General features: G+C 29.7%; 1 protein-coding gene and 1 long non-coding RNA gene across 2 annotated transcripts in view; both read right to left on the bottom strand.

Moving 5' to 3' along the window:
• The window catches only part of LOC129910181 (uncharacterized), a 283,266-nt gene that overhangs the window by 70,443 nt on the left and 187,353 nt on the right, over positions 1–25,470 (bottom strand). The gene's annotated exons all lie outside the window — the stretch shown is intronic.
• Positions 17,930–18,879, bottom strand: LOC129910180 (farnesol dehydrogenase-like). Its single transcript, XM_055987454.1, has 2 exons — positions 18,273–18,879; positions 17,930–18,200 (listed from the first exon to the last, which is right to left on the bottom strand). Exons 1-2 carry the CDS (start codon positions 18,840–18,842, stop codon positions 18,036–18,038), a joined length of 735 nt encoding a protein of 244 aa, XP_055843429.1. The 5' UTR covers positions 18,843–18,879; the 3' UTR covers positions 17,930–18,035.

Here is a 25,470-nt window from a genome sequence, read left to right as displayed (position 1 = left end):
TCATACAAATTCGTGTTCTGCTAACTTGAATATTGATTTTTTCAAAAAATTCCCCTTTTTTCGACAAAATTCGACTTAAATAATTGAATGTTCGACTAATTTGAATTAAGTGCTCCATTTTCCGAAGAATTTTCCGAGATTTTTCATAAAAAAAAATATTTGCATTTTCTATACAAATTCGTGTTCTGCTAACTTGAATTTGGATTTTTTCAAAAAATTCAATTTTTTTCGACAAAATTCGAATTGAATAATTAAGTGCTCGACTAATTTGAATTAAGTACCCCATTTTCTGAGATTTTCCAAAATCAAAATTCAAGCTAGCAGAACACGAATTTGTATGGAAAATGAAAATATTTTTTTTTAATGGAAAATCTCGGAAAATTCTTCGAAAAATGGGGTACTTAACTTATATTAGTTAAGCACTTAATTATTTAAGACAGTTTGAAAAAAAAATTTTTTTCGAAAATCACAGAAAAAAAATTATTTTTGGAAATTTTTTTTTGGATTCGTAAAGCACTTAATTAGCACCTAAATATTATACCAAACCCGATTTTTCTACGAGCAGTTTAGGGCATTTTCTGGTAATTGCTCTGCTAACTTTAAATCAAGTTAGCAGAACATTAATTTTCTCCAAAAGTAGTGGAGCACTTAATTTAATTTTGGGGTACTTAATTAGCACTTAATAAGCACTAATAGATCCAATAGTTCTGCTGACCTTGCTCTGCTAACTTGAGAGACATAGGTATACCATTCTACCAAATTTTAATGTTCTAAGAAAGTTAGAAATGCTCTATAATATTTGATGAAAAATTCAGCGGAAATGGGCGATTGCCACGCCCCCTGGCTGAAATTCTCAAATTTTAAATTTTTTCCTTTGTATAAACTACCAGCTCTACCATTCTACCAAATTTCAAGATTCTACGATAATCAGAAGTGCTCTATAATATTTTATGAAAATTCAGCGGAAATGGGCGGATGCCACGCCCCCTGAATTGAAAATCTCAAGTTTTCGATTTTTTCCTTTATATACCTACATCACAAGTCCTATCACCGTGTAAAATTTCAAGTTTCTACGATATCGGGAAGTTCTCCATAATTTTGATGATCTGTTAGTGAATCAGTGAGTCAGTTACGGTTTTTGCGATTTTTAAAGCCCTATATCTCAGAAACTACTCATCGTAGGAGGCTGATCAGCTCAACAAATGTAGCGATATTGAAATTTCTAGCATCTTTGGTGTGGAAGTTAGAGGGGGGTCGAAAATGGCCTGAGTTGTTTCCTGTAAATAAGGGTGTAGTGCCAAAGTTGCTAGAGAACTTGGCTGGGCACTATCGTGCCCCATGATATAACTTGTAGAGCACGTACCGTTATTTGTGATATATTAAATGAAAGGTAATATTATCAGCATGCGTATTAAAGTTAAATAAATTTGTTATGTGCTCTAGATCCAAAGATATAACGTGTTTAGAAATAGACATTTTTCCACTGTTATCTCAGAATTTTTATTATAAAATTAATTGAAATTTTGCACAATCATAATTTATTTAATAACCTATTTACTGTATAAATTTCATTCATCTATCTATTACAACGTGTCGCTTTCAAAAACGGGAGCTAATGATTTTCTTTTTACTTTGGATTCGAGTTCAGCACACCGAAAACCTTCAGAAAAAGTATATTTTTGTTTCGGCAACAAAAAAAAAAGTTTGATTTTGCTAACCAGTGTTATTATCAACGAAAAAAAACCTCTAATCGATTTGATTTAATTGATTTTATGTGATGGACTAATCCATGAGTATCACAAAAAAAAAAATGAAATTATATCATCCTTCTCTATCCCTTTTGATGGGAAAACGGAAAATTTACAAGTTTCAAATGTTTTCTTCCCCAAAGACATGAGAAAAGTACAAACCAATATCATCGAATGTTTTTATGATTAATGGTTAAAAATTTTAAAGTTCAACATATGTTAAGGTCAAAAATCACCCCCCAAAACTTTAATAAAATAAAAAAATAAATGCCATCTTTCTTATGATAGACTGAGATAAAATATCTACTGCTACCATATCGTCTTTTGCTGATTCCTGATTGACTCCATTCCAAAAAAAAAAAAAGATAATCGATTTTCGATTTTACGCTTACTTAGGCCTGCTGATTGCAATCAAAAAAGTTTTGATGAAGACTTTTGAGTGCCATCCACCGTCACTCTGCCACCGCCAACGTCGTCGCCACCACCATCACCGTCTACGCTACAATCATCACTTATAAGGAAGTATTAAAAAATCTATATAAAATAAGTGTATGACGATGGTGGGTATGATTATTATCAGCTGTGCTTTGCGGTCTGCTGTTGAGTGTTGGTTGAATTATCAAGACGAAATCTCTTCTTACTAAGTTTTTTGAGTGAAGATTAATTTATTTTTATTTTTTTTTTCCTTAAAAGATGATGATGATGATGGAATATCGGAACCTGACATTTTATACAGAGGGGAGAATTTCTTTTTTTTTTGCTCTTAAAAACCTATTGAAGGAGAAAATCCAAGATTAAATTTCATTAAAGATTATGGGATTATTTTCAAAGTGCAATGAAATGTAATCCTATAAAGTTTTGAGAACCAAAAGGTTATTTCGATTGGAGTCTTTTTCTTTTGCTATTTTCTATCAGTTTTAACAAATTTTGTATTAATTTTTAAAGTTCAAACATAACCGGTCACTGGGGTGTATGAGTAACTTTTTTTTTATTTTTTTAACAAATTCGTATTCTTATTCTCTGCTTTCGTTGTTTTGACAAGGGCAGTCGAAAATGACTTTACAATAACTCTTCATCACAAGAGAAACATTTTTTTTTAAATAATATACATATATTTTTATTATTTATTGTTTAATATTCCAAAAAAAAAAAAAATAAGATTTAACATACTGCTCTATCACCTTTTTGGTCTACTCCTTTATTGTCGCAGTAAAGTTTGTTTACCTGGAGAACAACTGTAAAGTGAAAAAAGCAAAAAAAAAAAAACAAACAAAAAATCATTCCATTTCTAATAAATTGTGTTGAAAACAAAAACAAACTTACGTCTGTCGCCGGCCGAGTTTGGTTGACAATCACTCTTTGTTGTTTTAACGCACATCATTCCTTTGCGGCAACATATTAATTCCATTCCATTATTATTATTATTATTATTTGGTGTATTCATGGTTGGTTTCGCTGGCCAAAAATTACCTTTAGCTGTCTGAATGCAGATAACTGCAACTGGAATTTATACAAAAATTTAAATTATAATTGAAAGTCAAAAACAAAACAAACAAAAAATAATTTGAAATCTTACAAATTGCAATAATGAGACTGATAAAAATTTTCATTTTAATTAATTTTCTTGCGTTTTTTTTTTATGTTTGCTTGTTTAAGTTTGTGGAATATACTGTGATAATTTTTTAAATATTCAGACTTTTTATACATTTGAAAGTCGAATGAAATTATTTGCTTTAAAATAGATAGTAGAAGAAAAAAAAAATTAAACAATATTTGCAAAAGATTTGGGTTATAATATTTAAGTATTTTTGCAAAAATTTTATCTATCTCATCTGACAGAGATATAATAATAAGAATTTTGGCAAGTTTTTATCGTTTTATTGTTGTTTTTATAGACTTTTGTTAAAAGAGATTATTAGATAATTAAAAAAAATTATTTTAACTTTGCCAAATAACACACTTAGTATCTATGGAATCGAATAGAAAAAGTAACAATTAAATGATTACATGCACATTAATGATATTTGATAGAATTAAATGGTAAAACATACATCAGATTTTAGGTCAGACCTTAGTCTTGATAATGTCGGGTGCCATCTTTAAAATACGAACAAGTATTCGGCAACTTAGGATTTTAGTAGGGTTGCCGAGTACTTTCTTATAATTTAGAAATGGCACCCGGCATTCAAAAGATAGAAGAGAGTGTCAGCAGTTTTAGGCTTCGACTCTTTCAATATCATAGATTTTGGATGAAAAGTGAGTCTTTTTAGTGTTTTTTATTTAGATATTTGAACTGTTTAATATAGTTTGGCGGTGTTTTTTTTTTCATTTGAACTTGCTCTTGCTCTTAGAGTTCAAGTTACTCAAGTTTTTAAGACTTTTTATATAGAAAGTTGGGAAATGTAGGTATATAAAAACAAAAAAAAAAAAAAAAAAACAAATACAAAAAAATAATATTCATAATTTTTTATAAATAATTTTTTGAAAAAAAAGTTTTAAAATAAAATTGGTATGCCATTTTGTAGAAATCACTAATCAACATCTTAAAACAAAAATTCAAAAAAATTTAATGTCCCGTTTTCGAAAATTTGATTTTTCAAAAAAAAATTTTCAATTAATCAAAAAATAATTTTTTTCAAAATTTTATTTTTGGCTTATATTAAAGTAAATAAATGCTTTTGTATAAAAAAAATTCGTTGAAATACAATAAGCAGTTTTGCGGAAAATCCGATTTGAAAAAAGCGGTCCTATGGCAGGTACCGTTAATAATAATTTTCAAAAAAATTTTATTCTTCAAAAGATAAACGTTGTTTAAAAACTAACATTTGAATTTTCTTAACAAAATCGTTGGAGCCGCTTTCGTGAAATTAAACTTTTCCGAAATTTTTGTATGACAGGTACCGTTATTTTTGGTCCAAAAAAATTAATTCCAAAAACCCCTCTGGAGAGTCTCCAAAAACTGCTACATAGCAAGTTTGGAGTCAATCGGTCCATCCGTTTAGGCTCTAGTTCCTTATACAGACAGATAGACAGACTGACAGACGGACTTCCGGGACCCAATTTTTTGGCATTCTCTATCATCGCAATGTGATGGAAAAATGTTATCTCAACTTTTTTTTTTGTACGAATGCAAAAGCTACAATTAATGGCAAAAGAAAAAAAATTAAAAAAAGTGATTTTTTAAAAAAGTCTCCACGGGCCTCATCAAACCGGAAGTGCACTTCTGAAACCTTAAATTGAAAAAAAAAATGACTGGTTGGAGCTACAAAATTAATTTTTGTGCAACAAATTAGCATTTAATTAGCTACAATTTTGGGCATCAAAAAAATATTAATTTTCCTACTTTCGTCCTCTAACTTCAATCTTATTTAACCAAGTTAATGTAATTGAAAAGCATTTAAAAAGCTTCAAAAGTCGTAAAAAATTAAAATAAAAAGAGCATAACAAACAACTTAACAGAGAATTATTATATACTTAAATCTTCAAAAAAAAAAAAAATGTAGGTAAGCTAAAGAATTAAATGACACACCTACCAAGGTTTAATTTGGTATCAAAATAGAACTTGCGAAAAAAATAAAAACGTCGTAAATAAGTAAAGTAAAAGATTTTCTAGAAATCATTAACTTTGAAAAATTCAAAATTTTTTAATGGAACATTATTTTCTAAATATGTCCATTTTCTAAGCTTTTTTGTTCTATTAATTACACTGGTCGGCAGCAAAAATTAAGATCAAACCATACCATATAATGTTTACCTTGAACCCGTACACAAGAAATTTAATTTTAAAATAGCGCCACTCTTCGTGTACTTTTAAAATACAGTTTGATTAAGGTTTGATATTTTTGTATTAAAAACAAAAGAACTGAGTATTTAACTTTAATTCTTACCAAGACAAAGTTATTGTTTAGGTACCTTGGAACTATTTTGCAATCCACATTTCTTATATTTCAATACTTTTGATTACATTTTAATGATTTTTATATAAAAAATTAATTTTTTTTAAATACAAACATATTTAAAATTATATAGTAAAAAATGTATTTAAAAACTAATGTTTTTGACGTGATAACGTCTTATAAATCGATGAACCATGGCAGCCACCACAAAAAAGTGACGCCATTTTCTACCGTTCCACTCTCGCACTTTTGCAGTGCGGCAAAAATTTCAATTAAAAATTAAAAATAAACTATTATAGATACAATCATCGTCTATAGCTTATTTGAAAGATAATAACCTAAAGTTAAATACATTTAAAGGATTTGAAAAAATTCTATCTTTTAATAGGGTAAATAGGGGTAAAACAAAATTTAAAAAAATTGGCTATTTTCTAAATGCGACATGGTTGGCTTTAAAAAATTCTAATTTTTTTCTAGGCATCGCAGAAATAAGATTGAAACGTCATATGAAAGGAGAAATCATAAGCTTTTACATGATATAAAATTTGTTATAGGTTGTCTAAAAAAAATTGATTCAATAGCGTGAGAACAGAAAATTATATGTTTTTTTTTTGCTTTTTTAGATGAAAATTGATCGAGTTCAAAAAATTCTAGTTTTTTTGTAGATGCCTAATAGACGTGATCGATATATATATTTAGAGCTTAAGCAATAAGCTTTCAGGTGGTATAAAATTTATTATAGGTTGTTATATCAAAAAAATGAATTTTTGGGTGATGGAAATGATTTTTTCACTTTTTTTATCAGAAATGATTGTTTTTAATAAATTATTTTAATACTTTTTGCGCATTGTAAAAATTTAAAAATGGTTTTATTGCTTAGAAGAAATATTTGGCTTTTTAATGGTATAATTGTTTTTGTAAGCTTTTAAAATAAAAAAAATTAATATAATGCGAAAAGAAAAAAGGTAATTTTTTTTAAGCAATTTTTTTATAATTGTTTGAAATAAATAAACGCTTCAATTGACTCATTTTAAAAGCACACAACCTGTTTTCTTACGACGTTATCACGTAAAATCATCGTCCGTAAACCATCTTTACAGACAACCTCTTTTTATTTTGAAAAAGGCTTAATTCCAAAGGTTGTCTTATAAGGTATTTATTAAAGGTCTCCTGCCTGGAACACCTTATTCATTAAATTTGTTCTTTTTTTTCACTTAAGTTGTTATACCTATAGTTGTTATTTTGGAAAAAACCGAAAATTTTTTTTGTGCAATATTTGAATGTACATACCTATATTTAAAAATACTGTCGGAAAATTTCACATTGATACGGCAATTAGTCACGGAGAAATAAGCGTAGGTATATGTGAGGACGTTTGAACTAAGTTTACATGGTTCTCACTATTTTCAAAAGCGTTTTTCTCGAAATGATGTTTTCAAAGTACATGAGCAAAATTTCTCCTAAACAGCTGAACCGATCGGCTTAAAATTTTCACACAATCTTCTTACATACTTTTGACAGGTAATGAACGAAGGAATAATTTTCCTGACAATAATTCGCTTTTTAAGCCACTTTAAAGTGAAAATTTTCTTGGTAATAAACGATTTTTTTTTTAAATCAAAATTTTTACTATTCCTTCGTTCATTACCTGTATTCAACTATTCTAAAACCGAATCTTTTTTATTTTTATTAATTTGGATCAGAGATGTCTTCCTCACTGCCAGACACCTTTTTGTGGAAATCCTCTAAGAGATCTACTACAAAAATAACGGAACTCAATATTTTTGTAAATATGAAATAAATTAATTAAATAAATTAATTTCGCTATATATGTCCATTTATTGTTAGTATTAATTTAATAGAAAGCCTCTTCATAAAAAAATTCATGAAAAAGCACGATTTTTTCGCACTCACGAATAGATTTAACCCCCTAAAGAGAAAATATTCTTAACCCAGTTTTGTATAGTTTATTTTATTTCGTTTGTCAACATGAAAAAAAAAATAATTTAAATTTATTTATTTATGTTAGTAGAATATTGACATAACACAATGCGTGTTGATTATTATCTATTTATTTAACTTAAACTTTTTTCAGCTCGCATGCAACCTTGACTCGTATTATATTTTATATTTATTCAAACTAAAGTTAGAGACAGTGTTAAGTAAACTTAACAATTATCATCTTTCTATAATTTCTTTATTTTTCTTTCTTTCAATTAGTCCAAAATAGCGTTCAGGTACACGCTTGTTCTCAATAACCATTTAACCTAAATTCTCCAAGTTTAATCAAATATTTATCTCTTATCAGTTTTAAACAAAATTTTACAATCTTTTTAGACTGATGTTATAAAAATATATTATCTTAAAATTACAGTTAAAAAAAATAATGGAAAGATCACAGTGAGTCATGGAGTTTCTCTTTAATTTCGTTTCATTGTTCAAACGATTTGACAAAAAAACGAAAATTTAAAAAATGCCTGTTTGTGGAGACATAAAAGCTACAGTATTCATTTTACTTTAATAAAACTTGGTGAAGATATTCAATTGAATCTACAGATAAACATAGGATATTTTTTGTTTTTAAAATTTGCGAAGTCCTTTTAAAAATTTCTTTAAAACCCGTTGTATTAAAAATTTCTAGTATTTCAAAAATACATCCAACTCTCAGGAATCCCTTACAAATCAGTCCATCAGAATGGTCTTGTTTGTATTTTACCTCATCAACAACTGATACAATATAAGACCCCTTTGGCGTGAAAAGCTTACTTATCTATCGACGAACAGTGTTGAAATTGCCCCTGTGGCATGGAATTTGTATGGTATAGAAATCCTAAAACATCTGTAACAATGCAAAACCAATTAGTAAAGACATCAACCCTGAAAACCTTGCCTCTTGTACAATACATTCCCCCGTACTTACAACACCTTGGCAAAAGTGACAGGTGAGCAGAAAATTAGAGGAACGGAAAAGCGGTAAATCACAAGCACATTTTCTTTTCCCGTCGTCCTTTAGGGGTTCGCATCCAAACCCTGCTGACGCTGAGTATATGCTAGCAAGGATATTAGTGCAGTGTATAGTATCGTATCCTATTTTGCAGACTATGAATTTTCCACACACTCGGTCCTCCACAGTTCATCATTCCGATTTTGTCGAAGTATATTGATTGGCAAATATGTGGAAGAGAATGAAGAGGAATTTCTATATGGAATTCATCGTCATCGAAAGGGAGAAGAGAGGCGAAGAAAATGCTTAATCCATGGGCAAATACTCAATCAGGATCAGGGGCGGACTGGGAGTCAAAGGGCCTTCCGGGACTTTTAGGAAAAGGGCCACAAAATACTTACATAATTATTTACTTACTCGAAATATTTAAAAATAAAAGTTGATATGCAGAAATTGTTTTTTTATATACAGTGGTCGAAAAATAATTAGAAACAAGCTCTTTTTTTTTCAAAATGTATGTATGTTCTTAATATAAATAAAAAATATTAGAAATATTTTTTAACAGAGACATTTGAAGAGCTTGATGTTTTTATTAACGATCTCGTCTTTATTGCACCTTCTTTTTCTAAAATATAAGGGGTTGGTCTGTCAGGAATATTTGTTAAGGACGTTTTATCTATTTTTTTGGAACATGTGGCAATTTACGAGGACTGCAACCACATTAACTGACTTATAGAAATTAGTCGGTGATAGTCCTTTTTATTAATTGTACCTACTTTAAATTAATTGACCAAGTTTGGAAAATGTAAATGCTAAAAATCATTTATTTTTTCAAATAAAAGCATTTATTTTTAAAAGTTTTCGTGAATTTATCCAGTGCTTTTGTTTGTCATGTTAAAGCTTCACAAGAAAAAGTTTTTTGAATAATGAACCCTTTAAAATTTCAAAACTTTTAATTACATGTTACAAAAAAAAAAATAATATTTTTAACAGTTACTAACAGTACCTTTTACTGAACCGGTAAATTAGGTACTTCGACAAATTAATTAAATTTTATATCATTTTTTAAATTGATATTAAAATTCTTATAAAATTAAATTAAAAATATTTTTGTGAGTTATCAGGTACATAAAAAGCTTTGATATTCTGAGCAACTTTATCTATGCATTCTATTACGATTTTATAATGTTTTTTGTCCCGGATTTTGCTCCCAGAAATATGGTCACCGACGGTGACTCACCGTAATTATACCATAACTCGTGTTTGCTAAAAATTTGTTAAATATTTTGTATACAAAGGGTGTCCCAAAAGTAATGGATCAAACGAAATATGCTGATAGGCTAACTTTAGGACTCTCAGAATTTGGTAACTTGTTCATCTCAAATTCTTACGGTTTTCGATTTAATGCAGTTTTTGCGTAATTTCGAAAAGTCCCGACTTTGCAACTGTATTTTGCTCCCTCCGCTCATAATAGATTTTTGTTTTTTACAATTCTTTCACTAAAACATTTCTTAATAATAAGAAATAATTAATAAATCAAAATATTTTTTGCTGCAAATCAATTAAGAGTTCAATATTTTTTAAAAACTCAATTTGTTACTTTTATTTCAAAATTTTGTCACCTAAATCTCTAATTAGGGGAGATTAGGTACTGTTGAAGCAAAGGACGGTTGAAACAATACAAGTAGCTCGAGAATCGTTAGTGATACAGTATGACTTATAGGGAATCGAATGTATTTGAAATTTCAATTGTTTGTCAAAAGAGCTTTTTTTTCGGAAAATGAGAGGAACTATGTGATCGAAGAGCTACCTTACGGAAAGGGTATGAAATATTGTTTCAGTGTATGTATTTGTTTTTAAAACATTGTGAAAATCGAAAGCTTGGTCTTGTTCAAGCTTTTTTAAAATGAAAGAGAGATATACAAACAAGCTACTAGGGGGAAGAAGAAAAAACATCGTGTTTACTTTTTTGTACTTTTTTGACTTTGTGTTTTGATAGTTCAGGCTTAACACAACAAATAAAGTACCTTGGCACCACTGTTTTTATCGAGAGAAAGTAAAATCTGGATAATTATCTGGATTTTTCAAAAATCTATACAGATAAAGTTTTTGTTGTTTTTTGCCTCGAAAGATTCATATAGGGCCCCCAAACAGAATTCGGTAGGCCTCCAAAGATTCATAGGAGGCCCACAAACAGAATTAGGTAGGCCCCTAAAGATCCATAGGAGGCCTTCTATAAACATGATTCTGTGGGCCTCGAAAGATCCATATGGGGCCCCCTGAAAATCCATAGGGGGCCCACAAACAGAATTCGGTAGGCCCCTAAAGATCCACAGGAGGCCTTCATTGACTTAAACGCCATAAACATGATTCTGTGAGCTTCGAAAGATCCATATGGGGCCCCCTGAAAATCCATAAAGGGCCCAGAAACAGAATTCGGTAGGCCCCTAAAGATCCATAGGAGGCCTTCATTGACTTAAACGCCATAAACATGATTCTGTGGGCTTCAAAAGATCCATATGGGGCCCCCTGAAAATCCATAGGGGGCCCACAAACAGAATTCGGTAGGCCCCTAAAGATCTATAGGAGGCCTTCATTGACTTAAACGCCATAAACATGATTCTATGGGCCTCGACAGATCCATATGGGGCCCCCTGAAAATCCATAGGGGGCCCACAAACAGAATTCGGTAGGCCTTTAAAGATCCATAGGAGGCCTTCATTGACTTAAAGGCCACAAAGATAATTCTGTGGGCCTCGAAATATCCATATGGGGCCCCCTGAAAATCCATAGGGGGCCCACAAACAGAATTCGGTAGGCCCCTAAAGATCCATAGGAGGCCTTCATTGACTTAAACGCCATAAACATGATTCAGTGGGCCTCGAAATATCCATATGGGGCCCTTTGAAAATCCATAGGGGGGCCACAAACAGAATTCGGTAGGCCCATTAAGATCCACAGGAGGCCTACGTTGACTTAAATGCCGCAAACATAATTCTGTGGTCCTCGAAACATACATAGGGGGCTCACAAGCATAATTCTATAGGTCTTGAAAGATCCATAAGGGGCACAATAGATTTATACTGACTAAAAAGGCCAGAAACCGACTTGAAGCATGACGTGAGTGAATTTAAAAATTGAATTTCAAGTGCTTTTAAGAAATGTTTTCTTGCCCGAGGGCCTACCGGGAAAAATCCAGAATGCCCGGTGGGCCAGTCCGCCCCTGATCAGGATATCCCCGGATTCGAGACACGTAACATTTTGCTCACATTTGAGTGCGCCGAGTCAAGTGGAGAGAAAAATCAAAGGACGAGATTATCCAATCCATGAGTATTATGTATGTAACGGATGATGGATATGTCTCTTTATGGCGGCAGATAAAGTTGCCAAACAAACATGTGTGTGGGAGTGTTGTTTGCTGATGCTCCCTGTTTGGTATGCAGACGAAGGAAATATGTTTTATTTTTTTTTTTTTGTTCGTTTGTGTTCTCTAGAGTTGCTCTGCCTCTCGCATTCTATTCAAGTTTTTTGTGTGTGTTTTTTTTTATATTCTTTTTGCTTTTTTCTTTGATATTATTTACAGACGTTGGAAGCCTACTCGAGCAGAAGATGAAGAGAGAAGTTTTCTATCTGATTTTTTTTTTTCATTTTTTTGTTTCATCTTTTCTATGCAAGTTTTATGTTTATAGACGATTATTGGAAAATTAAAGCGATGCAAAAAAAATACGTTATTTTTTGGAAAAGAAGGGTTTTGATTGCCATAAACTTTTGTTCGTAGAACTATTAAATTGAGAGTATCAGCAATTGGATGAAAGTGTTTATCTTTTATAATACTTTAAACGAGTTCTATATTTTTATTTTCAAGCAAGTTTTTTGTTATTCTTGATTAGATTTCGTGGGAACTTTTGAAACAATAGGTATGTATTTTTTTCCCTTTGTTTGAAGATGAATTGCGAAATTTCAGCAACAAACTTTGTAAAGTAACAAAAAATCGAATTCACTTCACTCTTCTCTCTTCTGGTGATTCTGAACATTGTTACCGAATTCCATTTTATTCTTCAAATGTTGCTGGGCACTTCATACACACTTAAGGCGTTTGCTGGGCTCCTGTACCGATTTCCCCCTCACCGTTTAGTTTTAGCCGGGTTTTTAACACTTATTTTAATTTTTTATTAAGCAAAATAAAAGATAATAAAATTTCTGAAATGTATTTGAGGTGCAAAAACAAATAGGGTAAATTAGGGCTTTATGGCATACCTAAGCACAAACTCAAATAACTTTACTACGGACAACAATTTTTACTTCAATCATTTTTTTTTATTAAATTTTTTAAGAAATTAAATTATTTAAGAATTAAAATTCAAGTTTTTTAACAAAAAATAAATTAAATTAAAAACAGTCCAAAAAAAACCATATTGCCCTATGTACGGGCAATATGGCGAACCCCATTTACTTCGGAGCCCTTTACTTTTTTTACGTATATTCGGCATTTCTGAAATATAATTGTAAATAAGTTTCATAAAATTAACGTTAAATTGAGGTTATTTTCAAATTTAAAAAAATGCAGAGACATAATGTAAGTTACTTTTGAAATTAGTTTTACATAATACACAAAAAACACATATACACAAAACTCCAAAAACTTAACACAATTCTTACTTCATTTAAAATATAAAAAGTGATATAATCAAACCAAAACTGAACTCTGCATTTCACTCTTTACAACAAACACGTGCACTGTATACTTACCGAGATACACACAAACAAAAACAAAGCGATATTATATTGGAACCCAGAACCGGTATATTTTTTTTGTTTTCTTTTTTGTTTGGCACAAAAATAATAGCACTGACCTGCGATCGTCACAAGGCTAGTGTTCGACGAAGACGAAAGTTTCTGCATTGGTTTTATTTAAAAAAGAGTATTGGAAGTATGGTAGTTGAGAGGTGCGCCATAATGCCCGGTGCGCCATAATGCCCGAAGTTACCCTACCTACAATTTGATTTTTTTTTTTAATTAAGATGCATTTAAAAAAAAATCAAAATCGTTTATGTCGCTTAACAAAAAAAAAAAACTAATTTTTTATAAGTAAATAATTAAAACAAATATTTTTGAATAAAGTTGGCAATACATTTTTTGCCAAAAATAACAGAACACGTAGAATCAAAGTTTAAAAAAGGGCTCTCTTTTTTCAAAAAATTGATTTTTGAAAAAAAAAAATTGAATCATTTCCTGATATGTATACATATAACTACTGTTTTCCTAATTTCTGACTCTCACTAACCAATTATCTAATTTCAACGAAAATGTTTATACAAAAGCCTGAGATACTTGTAAAATAAAAAAAAGACTGAATTCTTTTTAATATACTCGTTTGCAAGACAATTTTTTGAAAATTAACCCCTATCACTGGTGGTGCCCAAAAAAAGCATGTTTGTAACTTTTTTTTTTTAATTTTATTTTTGGTCTACCTTTTAACCCGAAAAAGATAGAGTGCTAAGTGTTTTTTTGTTATACGTATTTGTGTTTTGGCTCTAATTGCGTGAATGTTATGTCTATATTAGTTTCGCTTTTTATTCAAATTTATTTTGTGTGAAAAATTTCATGCTGGGGCTGGTTGTAACATTTTTCCGGGGCAAGTTGTAACATCCAAAAACATACCTATAGATCTGTTCACTTAGGTATTTATGTTTGCATAAACTGTGACTCAGATTAATATTAATTTTAATTTGTATTCATTCGACTTTATTTTACTTTTTACACGTGAATTGTGATTTTTCGTTTATTTTATTATTATTTATTTTGCATTACAACAAATGCTGTTTATTATCAACTAATGCAAACTAATTATTTGAATAAGTACCAGAGTTCAAACCTTGCTCGGTTTGGAGTTTATTTATTCCACTTTCAGGGAAGAAAGATTTACTTTAACGCTCAACGTAACGATTTTTTCGACTTACCCCACTTTTATCTTACCTACATAAAAATTTTAAAATAGTATAACCAAAAACCCTGGATATGAATGCTTGTAAATGAATTTGTATTTATTTTGGAATTGCAAACACATTTGAACCAACACACACAGGTAAATTTTCCCAAAAACATGGCCAAAATTATTTTTTGTTTTTATTCAATTTATTATTGCATGATTATATCAAAATAAGATAATTTCCATAAAATTCACCATTTTTAAGTAAATTTACACGAAAATTCACAAAAAAGAAGCAAAAAATGAAAAAAGTCGTTTTTTTTACTTTACGCCATAGGGTTTCTTGCATTTGACATTTAATAATACAATATTTATACATTCAATAGATTGAAAAAAACAGTTGAACAGTCGTTATTATAAATAAATAAATAATGCAGGCATAGATAACAACTATATACATAAATAAACATGAGTGTGAGTTTGTATGTGTGTACATCATTCAATGACTTGTGAGTTGTGAAACTGTAACTATAAGTCTGCTTGCTCGATCTCTGGTTCTATTAGAAACTGAAGTATTTCAGAGGGAAACGCATTTTTTGTTTTAGGATTTAGTTTTCTCAAACCACTTATTAATGGGTCAGAAGACACCAAGAGATTATAAAACACATCTTCCATATTTTGCTGCCTCGAAAATTTTCTTGGGAAACTTTCTCGAAACGCTTTATATCTTTGTTTCGTGATTCTTGGGCTTCTTCGCCGAGCTGTCCAATGAATGAATAAATTTTATGGTTATTATGAAACTAAGTTAATTTTCCTTCAACAACTATTGAAAGTGCTTCTTCTGCTGTATATGGAATAATTTTCTGGTCAATTTTTTTCAAAGCTTTTGATATTTTTCAGCACGTGAAGGAGTTGAAAATATTATATTTTTCATTACATTTTATGAACAAGTTTCCCTTTTTCTCGCAGTTGCATGGCGCAGCATAGCTTAATTCTTCGGCATTATAGTTAGAACGTAAATCTTCTGTTTTACGTCTCTTTGACCGTTCGCTTAGGTCTGAAAAATCCATTTGAGGCCGTCCAACAAAGCCATGGGCTCAGCATGGAAACGATATTTCATATTGCAACCAATTTATATTTTGTTTTAAGAAGGTGTTGTTATTTCTGGAGGCACTCAGCCATCTTCTTCTATGTTCATATATGCAAAATCAAAATCCGTTAAATTTTTCTCTATTTTCTCCGAAATTTCAATATTTCAACCTTTGGCACCAAAAAAATTAATTTTTTCTGTAATGTCACGTGACGAACAGCTTTTTAAAAATTCAGAAAGCTTATTTCTTGAAAGAAAAATTAAAGTTAATTACGATCCTGTGTCAAAAAAGAAAAATCTAGTTAAAAAAAAAAAAAAAAAATCACCGTCCCCAACACCTTTTGAAGCCAATATTATAAAAAGTCGCAAAAAACCGCAATGTTTTAGGATTGTTTCCCATAAAGGAAACATTTAACTATTTTTCAACACTATTTTCAGTACAGAAAAACGCAAATCAACTTAACTTTTTCATTATCAAAGAAAAAAAATTTGTTTGTTTTTACTGCTCAAACACATTATCTTAAGAAGCTTTAAAATTTACTTTAGACTTAAAATTTTGCATTATCTTTGTCATTATCTTTTTTTAACATACCACTAGCAACAGAATCCATGTTAATTATTTTTAAAATCGCCAAAAAAATTAAATAAAAAATAAAGCAAACTACTTCTTATAAGAAACCAACCTTGCTACTGCACTCGTTAATTAAAATGTTCTACTTTGAAAGCATCTACTGATTAAACAGTTACAATTTGCATCGCATAATCAATCAGGTTCTAAGCTTATGTTATTTGTAAACAACTTGGCATTAAAAAAAAACAACAAATCGCAAATTTTTTTTTTGTAGTTTTGGCCATGAATTTGGGAAAATTTACCTGTGTGCAACACTTGAATTTATAAAGCTTATAAAACAATGTATGAATTCAATTAATTTTAATTTAAGACTTTAGTCAAATCTTCTCCGAAATCTTGGATTTAATCCCTGTTTTTTTCAAATCTGTACCAAAATTTCATTACTGAGGTTTGTTTTTATTATTAATAAATAAAATAAATAAATATAAACAAATAAAGGTATTTTTTTTTCTTATTTTAAGTTCTTGGTACAACCTACCTCGGTATGTGTTACACTTTGCCCCGTGTGTGGGGTAAGTTGAAACAACACGAGTTATTTTGGAAGCTTAATTTTCTAACATTACCGTTAGGTTTTGAAAAAAATTTGTGATGGATCTTGAAGCTAAAATGTGGTTCTTTTATTTAAAAAAGGTTGTATTTAAAAAATTTGTAGGAGTACCATCGGTTTTAGTAAAACGTGTTACATTTTTTAAAGTCTCGCACAATTTGTATTTAAAGAAAAAAGTGTTTAATAAAAACGGCTCCAACGATTTTCAAAAAGCTTACTCTTATTATGGAAATGATAAGAACATTTAAGATTATGATGGAAAACTTCAATCAAAATATTTGTATTTAAATTCATATGAAATTTAGTATAAACTTTAAAAATAACATAAAAAATTTTATTAAAGAAAAACTTTTGTACTAAATTCAAGTTTCAACATTATAAACCAAGCAGGAAATTTAATTTCTTGAATGACAAAAAAAAATTGAAAAATATTTTCAAAACTGTGAATATTTTTTTAAAGACATTTTTATAATAAAAAAAATTTCAAAAAATCTCTTTAATATGAATGGACGAACAAAACAAAATTTAAAGAAAATTTATCTATCGTTTTTCAAAAAATTTAATTTAAAAAAAAAATCACACATTATTTTTTGAAAATCTTCCTTAATTTTTGTCTTTATGACAAAATCAGAAAATTTTTTCTACGGCAGATACCATTAATAACGGTTCAAACAATATTTTTATTATATCAAATGTAGGACCTTATACGACGAATCTATTTTTATTGTCATTGAAACCGTAGAGCAGTTTTTGAGAAAAATTACTTATTTTAAGTTGCAAGAAACAGTCTCCAAACCCTGAAAATTATTATATATTTTTGATTACATTTTAGAGAAATATATAAATATTATTATTAGTGCTACAAATAATATAGGTACACCGTTGAAAAGAACTATTACTATTATTTTCAAATCGGTAAGAAATGACTGAGTTAAAAATCGTTGGGTGCACTCACTCTCATGAGTGATTTCACACAAAAATTTGTAAGTGGCTTATCTGCATCGCTTCACCTCAGTACCTTCATTAATTTTTTACATTTTCCCCTATATATGAGTTCGACAAGAATAGTAAACACAAAATCGAATAATTTCTTCATACCTTTTTTTGTCTAAGATAAGTTTTTCTGCATATGAAAAGCTCACTATAAATTTAAAAAGACATCAACAAAGTTAACTTTTATTTTTATCGCTCAAGTGCGCTTATCTTAACTAACAATAAATTATAAAAACTACTTCAATGGCTACAATATTTCACATATTCTCCCCCACTGGTTTTATTGTCAATTCATGAACTTGTACATGGGGAGGTGTTGATATAGCAAACATTACACCACTTGAGATATCCTCAGGGCTCAATATTGGTGCTGCATCAAAACCCTCAGTGATTTCTGTTTTAACCAATCCTGGGCTGACACTCTTGAAGTAAAACAAAAAAAAAAAAAAATGAATTAGGTATAACAAAGTGAAAAATAAAACAGAAAATGTTACCGTAATTTTAACTTTTGTTCCGAAACCCTTAAATTCCTGACGATAGATTTCGGTAATAGCTGTAACTGCATACTTCGAAGCTGGATAAATATTCAAATCGACCAAAGTTGGAAAACAAGGAATACTATGCCCAACAATGCTATTAATAATGACAACATGTCCATCGAATTTTCGATCTTTCATATTTTGAAATGCCCTCTTAGTGGCCAATACAACTCCCATAATATTCGTATCAATGACTTCCCTAACAAGTGGAATATCCATGGTTGCTAATTTACCAGGTCGTACAATGCCAGCATTATTGACCAAAATATCAACACCTCCAAGTTTCTCAATTATCCAATCGAAAGCCTGATTTACCGAAATCTCACTTGTCACATCACATTGCACTGAAAAAAGTCGTTTCTGCTGTTCGGCTGAAAGGCTGGCTTTCAACCCTTCAATTCGTTCAACTCGTCTAGCTAAACCAACAACTTTCAAACCAGCCTTGACCAAGTCTTTGACAATTGCTGCACCAATACCGGAACTTGCTCCTGTAACGATTGCAACACGATTTTGCCAACGTTCCATTGTGAATGAATATACTGATTTAAGTGTCAATATTGCAAAAAGTTCCTTTGGCTTTTTATAGTAGTTGCTTTGGAGCTTTATCTTTGCTAATGATATCTATCTAATGAATGATTTGCTAAATTACTATAGGTAATGTGTGAATACAACCAACGTCATCGAAGTTGCAAATTAATAACAAAGCAAAATAATGTAAACAACATCAAGTGGAGGTGTGTCGGAGTTAAGTGTTTAATCGATAAGTTTTTTTTGAAATGAATCCATATGACCATATAGGGTTAAAATGAAGCTTTCATAGAAATAATTGTGAGATCTTATCATAATTTTATTGTGTTAGTTTTCAAGACGAAAAATATTTTTAAATAAAATGCACTACTTGGTTGCACGAACTCGCTCTTAAAGTTTAAAGTTGCTTAAATTTTTAAGACTAAAAACATAAAATTCGTTTTTTGAAAAAATAAAACAAAATCTGAAATCAAATTGCCCTCCAGAACAAGTATATGCAGTTTTCATTGATATGTTAAGATGCATTTTTAGAAAAAAAAATGTTTTTAATCGTTAGAGCCGTTTTTAAAAAAACTAATTTTTTTAAAAAAAAAGTGAAAAAAAATAAAATTGGTATGCCATTTTTTAGAAATCACTAATCAACATCTAAAAACAAAATTTCAAAAAAAAATCAATGTAATGTTTTTGAAAATTTGATTTTTCAAAAAAAAAAAATTTCAAAATTTTTGGCTTGTATTAAAATTATATAAGTGCTTCTTTACAAAAAGTTTCGTTGGAATCGAACAAGCAGTTTCAGAGAGAATCGGATTTGAAAAAAAAAACCGTTCTATGGTAGGTACCGTTAAAAATGATTTTCAAAAAAATTCTTTCATTAGAAGATAGACCTTGTCTTAAAACTTACATTTGAATTTTTTAAACAAAATCGTTGGAGCCGTTTTTGAGCAACTTCAACTTTACTAAAATCGGTATATGTTAAGTACCGTTATTTTTAAGCTTTTAAAATAAAAAAATTAATATAATAAGAAAAGAAAAAAGGTAATTTTTTTTAGCTTTTTCTTGTAAATTATGATTGTTTGAAATAAATAAACGCTTCAATTGACTCATATTAAAAGCACACAACCTGTTTTCTTACGACGTTATCACGTAAAATCATCGTCCTTAAACCGGCTTTACAGACAATGTTTTTTTTTTTAATTTCAGTTGAAATGTTTTTTTTTTTAATATAAATCAAATAAATCTTAAACCTGCCATTTATATTTAAGCCCTTTACAGATTCAGCAACACAAAAATAATACATTATTAGTGAATAAACAGAGGATTCCTGCAGTAAAAATTCAGATTAAACTTTCTCTTTACCAAAAAAGAAATCCCTTTATAGCAAGTTATTGCATTAATAATATAGTTGAAATAACAACATAATAATATAAAATAGCAAAATATTTCACTAGCAAAATCTTATGGTACTAACGTTTTTATTCTCGTTTTGTGGAAAGCAAAACTAACATATAATTTTTAAATATCTAGAACAAGTACCTATTTACTATTTTTCATGCGAAATGAAAGATTTTTACTGAATTGTAGCATACGAAATTGTTTTTTTCGTATGCTATATGTTTGTTGTTGTTATTTGTTTAAATTGATTTCTTACCTACACTGCCTTATATTGATACATACAAAGTTAGTTTTTAAAAGAACTGCAGTCAATTTGATATCAATTTCCAAAATTTAAAATTTCAAGGTAACTGTGGTGTATGAGTGACATTTTTTTTTTAACAAGTTTTATTGAAACTTTTATTTTGGTGAACAAATAAATAAATCTGTTTTATTTTTACTATGTAGAGGTCAACTGAAATTTTACTGAGAAAGTGCTTGTGGTCTAGTATTTTATAAGGCTCCGCGAAATTAGGCCCCAGGAAATAAGGCCCCAAAGGAAAAAATGAAATAAGGCCCCAAATTGGGGTATTTTTTCATAATGAAAATATGCCCCAGTGAAACAAGGCCCCATCCAAATTAAAAAAAATGTCCCAAAAATAAATGAAATAAAGGCCCAACTTGTTTTGAACTTTTTTAGAAAAATAAAATAAGACCCCAATTTTTCTTTTTCATAATTAATTTATTTTTGGTAGTGAAATATCACCTGATATCGCGTGATTTTTCAGCTTTTCTGTTATTTAATAATGCTTTTCAATGTAAAGATATTGCTGCAAACCAACAGGGAGTCCACAATATGCGGTACTTTGACAATTCTGGGTCCTTGATAAGCGGAATTTCACAACAGTTTTTTTGAAAGATAATTTAGTATTACATTTTTATGTAAATTATGAAAAATGAAATAAAGCCCCAAATTGTTTAAAAAAAAAAAAAATGAAAGTAGGCTCCAAAATAAGTGTTGGGATCTAATTTCATGAGGGCCTTATTTCGTAATGAAATCATGCCCCAAAAACATGAATGAAATAACACCCCAATATTTGAGAAATTTCGTTGTTGTTGTTTGTGTGTATTTTTTTGGGGCCTTATTTCATTTTTTTTATTGGGGCCTTATTTCCTGGTTCCTAATTTCGCGGAGCCTTTTATAACATTACCTACTACATTAAAATTTTGGTCTCTTGTCGTTATTGTAAAAAAACAAAAAAAAAATAGTTTTATCCTTTTTCCAAATTGTTGAAAACGCTCATAGGTCATTGCATCTTGATCGAAAGCTTCAAGTTAAGATTTCCAAAGCACCCCCTACGTCATAACAAAAATTTAGCTATCTCGTTCATTTGCATTTATTTTTTTTCGACGAAATGGCATAAATTGCGAAACAATCTTAAAGGCCAAGTCATATAAGACCGACTTAAGCTTTTGAACGATTTTTCTTTTGAAGCAGAGGTCAAAGGTTCGATTCCCTATTCAGCCCGAAACATTTATTTTGGTAAGCTATTCTGAAATAAAAATTGCAACTAAAGTCCAGTGTTGAATTAAAGACATGAAGAAAAAACATCATTATTCTACACTAAAAATTGAAGCAATTCAAAAATTAAATTCAATTATTAGTGGAGTAACTAAAGCTCAAAAATTGGCAATATAAGGGAACCCGGCCGAACAGCTTAGATTTTGATGATCTTTTTTTTCAAACGTCGGTAATTAAAAACACTTTAAAGTCTATAGATTAAAAATTGCCGATGTTGCCGTTTTGATTTTTTAAATTTTATTGAAGAATTTTGTGAACAAAAAAATTTTTTTTTCAAAAATTTTTCTTAAATTTCATAAATTAATTGATGCCCAAAGATTGTCTAGGAAATTCAAGGAAAAAAATATATGGGAGTGAGGGACAATCTTTCATCGTTCAAGCGATAGATGCAATTTTCTTATTAATTGACTTCAAACACAAAAAAAAATATTTGAACACAACGGCAACACCTACAATATTTAAATGTACATTTTTAAAAAGCTAGAAGCTTAGTCATATTTGTAAAATTAAAATTAAGTTAATTGAATTAAGGCCTTTTGAAAGAATGGTAACTCAACTCAGATTTTGAAAAAAAAAAAATTATTGAAAAAATTTTAACATGTGGTTTTTAAAACTTTTTCGTAATATAAAATGCATTTTTTTCCAAATTTTTTTTGGCCACATTTATTATGATTTGAAATTATAAAAAGAAATGTCAATATGTATTACGGTTTATGAAAAAAATTAAAAAGTATTTCATTTTCGAAGAACTTTTTTGAATAGAAGTTTTGGAAAAAAATGTAACTTATTTTTTTTTTTAAAGTTCAACTTCTAAATATAAAATTATTTTTTATTAATTTAATAACCCTTACTGTTGAAAGCTAAATAGCAAAAATTTAAAGTTCTTATTTACCAAAGTCTTTGAGAAAATCAATTATTTCAATGCAAAAATTCAGTTTTTATCAAAAAAACCCATTGAAATTGAAGTAATTTTTATTTTTTTTTTTTAAACTGTAATATATATTACCTTTTCCTCTTCGGAATTCAACTGATAATATTTATGGCCAAAATTTTTTAAAAAATAAATTCATATTTTATTAGAAAAAGTTTGGAAAAAATTTAGTGGATTTAAATTTAAGAGATAAGAATGAGCTTCTGGCTTTTTAAAAATGTAATTTAAAATATTGTAGGTGTTGCCATTGTTTTCAAAATATTTTTTTTGTGTTTGAAGTCAGATTGTGAGAAAATTGCATTTATCACTTAAACGATGGAAGATTGCCCCTTACTCCTTTATACTTTTTTTCCTTAAATTACCTAGAGAATGTTTTGTTATCAATTGTTTTATGAAATTTAAGCAAAAACAATGGTTTTGTTCAAAAAAAATTTAATGTTAATTTTAAAAAAACAATACGGCAACATCGGCATTTTTTAATCTATAGACTTTAAAGTATTTTTAATTACCTACGTTTGAAAAAAAAATCGTCAAAATCAGAGCTGTTCGGCCGGGTTCCCTAATAATTTGCTTTAGTTACTCTACTATATGCAGCCTATTTATGTACATTAGTTATAATTTAATGGACCTTTGTTTTGAAAAATAGCTATATAATAATTTTTTGAAAAACAGATGTTAAAAAAAAAAAAAATGATTTGTTACCAATGCCATTTTTTAGTAATTATATTGATCAACTTCAGGACAATCTCTTTTTAAAAAGTTGGTTAGAAAAAAAACACAAGACTTTCTTAATTATAAAAAAAAATTGTGCAAATCGCACAACAAGGTTATCATGATTTTAAAAGAATTGCGTAAAAAAATAGAACTTGTCCAAAAATACTTAAACTTAATAAGTTCATTACAACCGAAGGTATATCTATAATCCATTACTTGTCGCTTGTTCAAAGTGAAGTCTTCTTTATCGAATTCTTAAAAATACATTTGTCAAATTGATATTTTCGAAAATATCCACAAAGAGAGTTTATATTTTGTCAAAAAAAGTTCCAAAAGCTTAAGAACTATTTCACTATATATATATTTTTTTTTTTTTTCTTTTTAATATAATGACGTAAGTACCTACAAGTAATGAGATGATTTTTTTTCTTTCACTATTCACATTGCAAAAAGTACCTCCTCATCATTCTACCGACAAACCGCAAAGCATACCCAATTGTTTCACTATCAAAGGGATTGCACTTTCTTCTTTATAAGCTCCAACACTTTGACAACACAAAATGACACACGCTCAGGAAATAATATTTTAATTTTAACGCTACTTTGAAACAAATTGCAAGCTATGTTAGGTAGGTTATTAAGTTACACTCGCATATAGTCTTTTTCCAGTACATATAATTTAAGTTCCCCCCCACGGGAATGGAATAATAATGTAGTGCTACGCGATGTCTTTTTTATATACTTTTTTTGAAAATGTAACCCGCCCGACAAAAGCTTAAGCAGCAGAGCTCTCAAGAGCTACTACCTCTTTTTGACTTGTAACTTGCAGTTGCAAGAAATGTAGCTATGTGTTGGCATTTTACCCTGATGAATTTACCTTCTGTGCCACTTGACTAAGTTGACTTTTCTATAGGAAGTAACATCCGTTGAGTTTGAGTGATGGGTATGGGAAGAAAAAGAAGACGTCAATGATGCAGCACCCACAACTCTTTGATGTCTCAAAAAGGATTCCCTCACCCAACAAAAAAAAACTACTCATTCTCCAGAACTAATTATTATTACTTCAGCTCAGTGGAAGCACGACGACGACAACGACAACGTTGTCGCTCAAGACGTAGCTATTTATGGAATACCTGTGGAGCGCATGTTGCTATTATGTAGTCAAGGTTTCATATCCCCCAACTTTACTATAGATTTCCCCCGAAAAAAAAAACAGACAAAATGGGTAATAAAACCAACACAACACGACGAAGCTTCAACATAGCGTTTGTTTCCTCTTTTTTTTTTTTTAATTTTTTGAGAAGATTATGTTGCTATTTGGAACTAATTTTGAGCTGAAAAAAAAACTTCAAACCAAGCTAAGGTACCTTACCTTACTCTTCGTCGTTCGTCGAATGAAAAAAAAATTTCATCTCTCGTCCTTGTACACTCGTCGTCTCCGTCATCGCTGAATTGAATGCCAAAGTTTGAAGGGTATATGCAACGAACTAAAAATGCTTAACTCAAATGAACGAAAGATCTAAATATTCCTGGTGGTTCTGGTTCCTTCGAAAGAAGCTTGGTACCGAATAAGTAGGTTGTGGGTGCTGGGTGATTCCTCTGGAGCATGTGATGATGATGAGCGAGAAGTGTGAGGGCCATAAAATTTTCTTTGGAAGAAGAGAAGAACCTCGTTTTGCGAGAGATTTATGTACCCCAAAGGTAATAGCTAGTGGTACCTATACATGAAGATAGAGATATTTTATGAAAAAAAAAAGTATGTTTAGTGCATCTCTACTACAGTAGTTGAACGAAAACCTTGCTTTTGGTTTTACATTCACGGTGAAAAACTTTTTTGCCATAGAGCTATGCAGATGCAGATGCACCCGAGTTTCAATGAAAGAACTTTTTCATATAGCTACTCACTTTTTTTCCTACCTGTCTTTATTAGACATCTCTCTAATGTTGGTGGAACCTTATATTATGACATTGATGGTGACGCGACTTGATGCTACAACGAACCACACAACTCTATTTGAACCTTCAAA

This window comes from Episyrphus balteatus, chromosome 2, assembly GCF_945859705.1.
Source record: "Episyrphus balteatus chromosome 2, idEpiBalt1.1, whole genome shotgun sequence".
NCBI classification, from domain to species: Eukaryota; Metazoa; Arthropoda; class Insecta; order Diptera; family Syrphidae; genus Episyrphus; species Episyrphus balteatus.
This window is presented reverse-complemented; position numbering and strand designations above follow the sequence as displayed.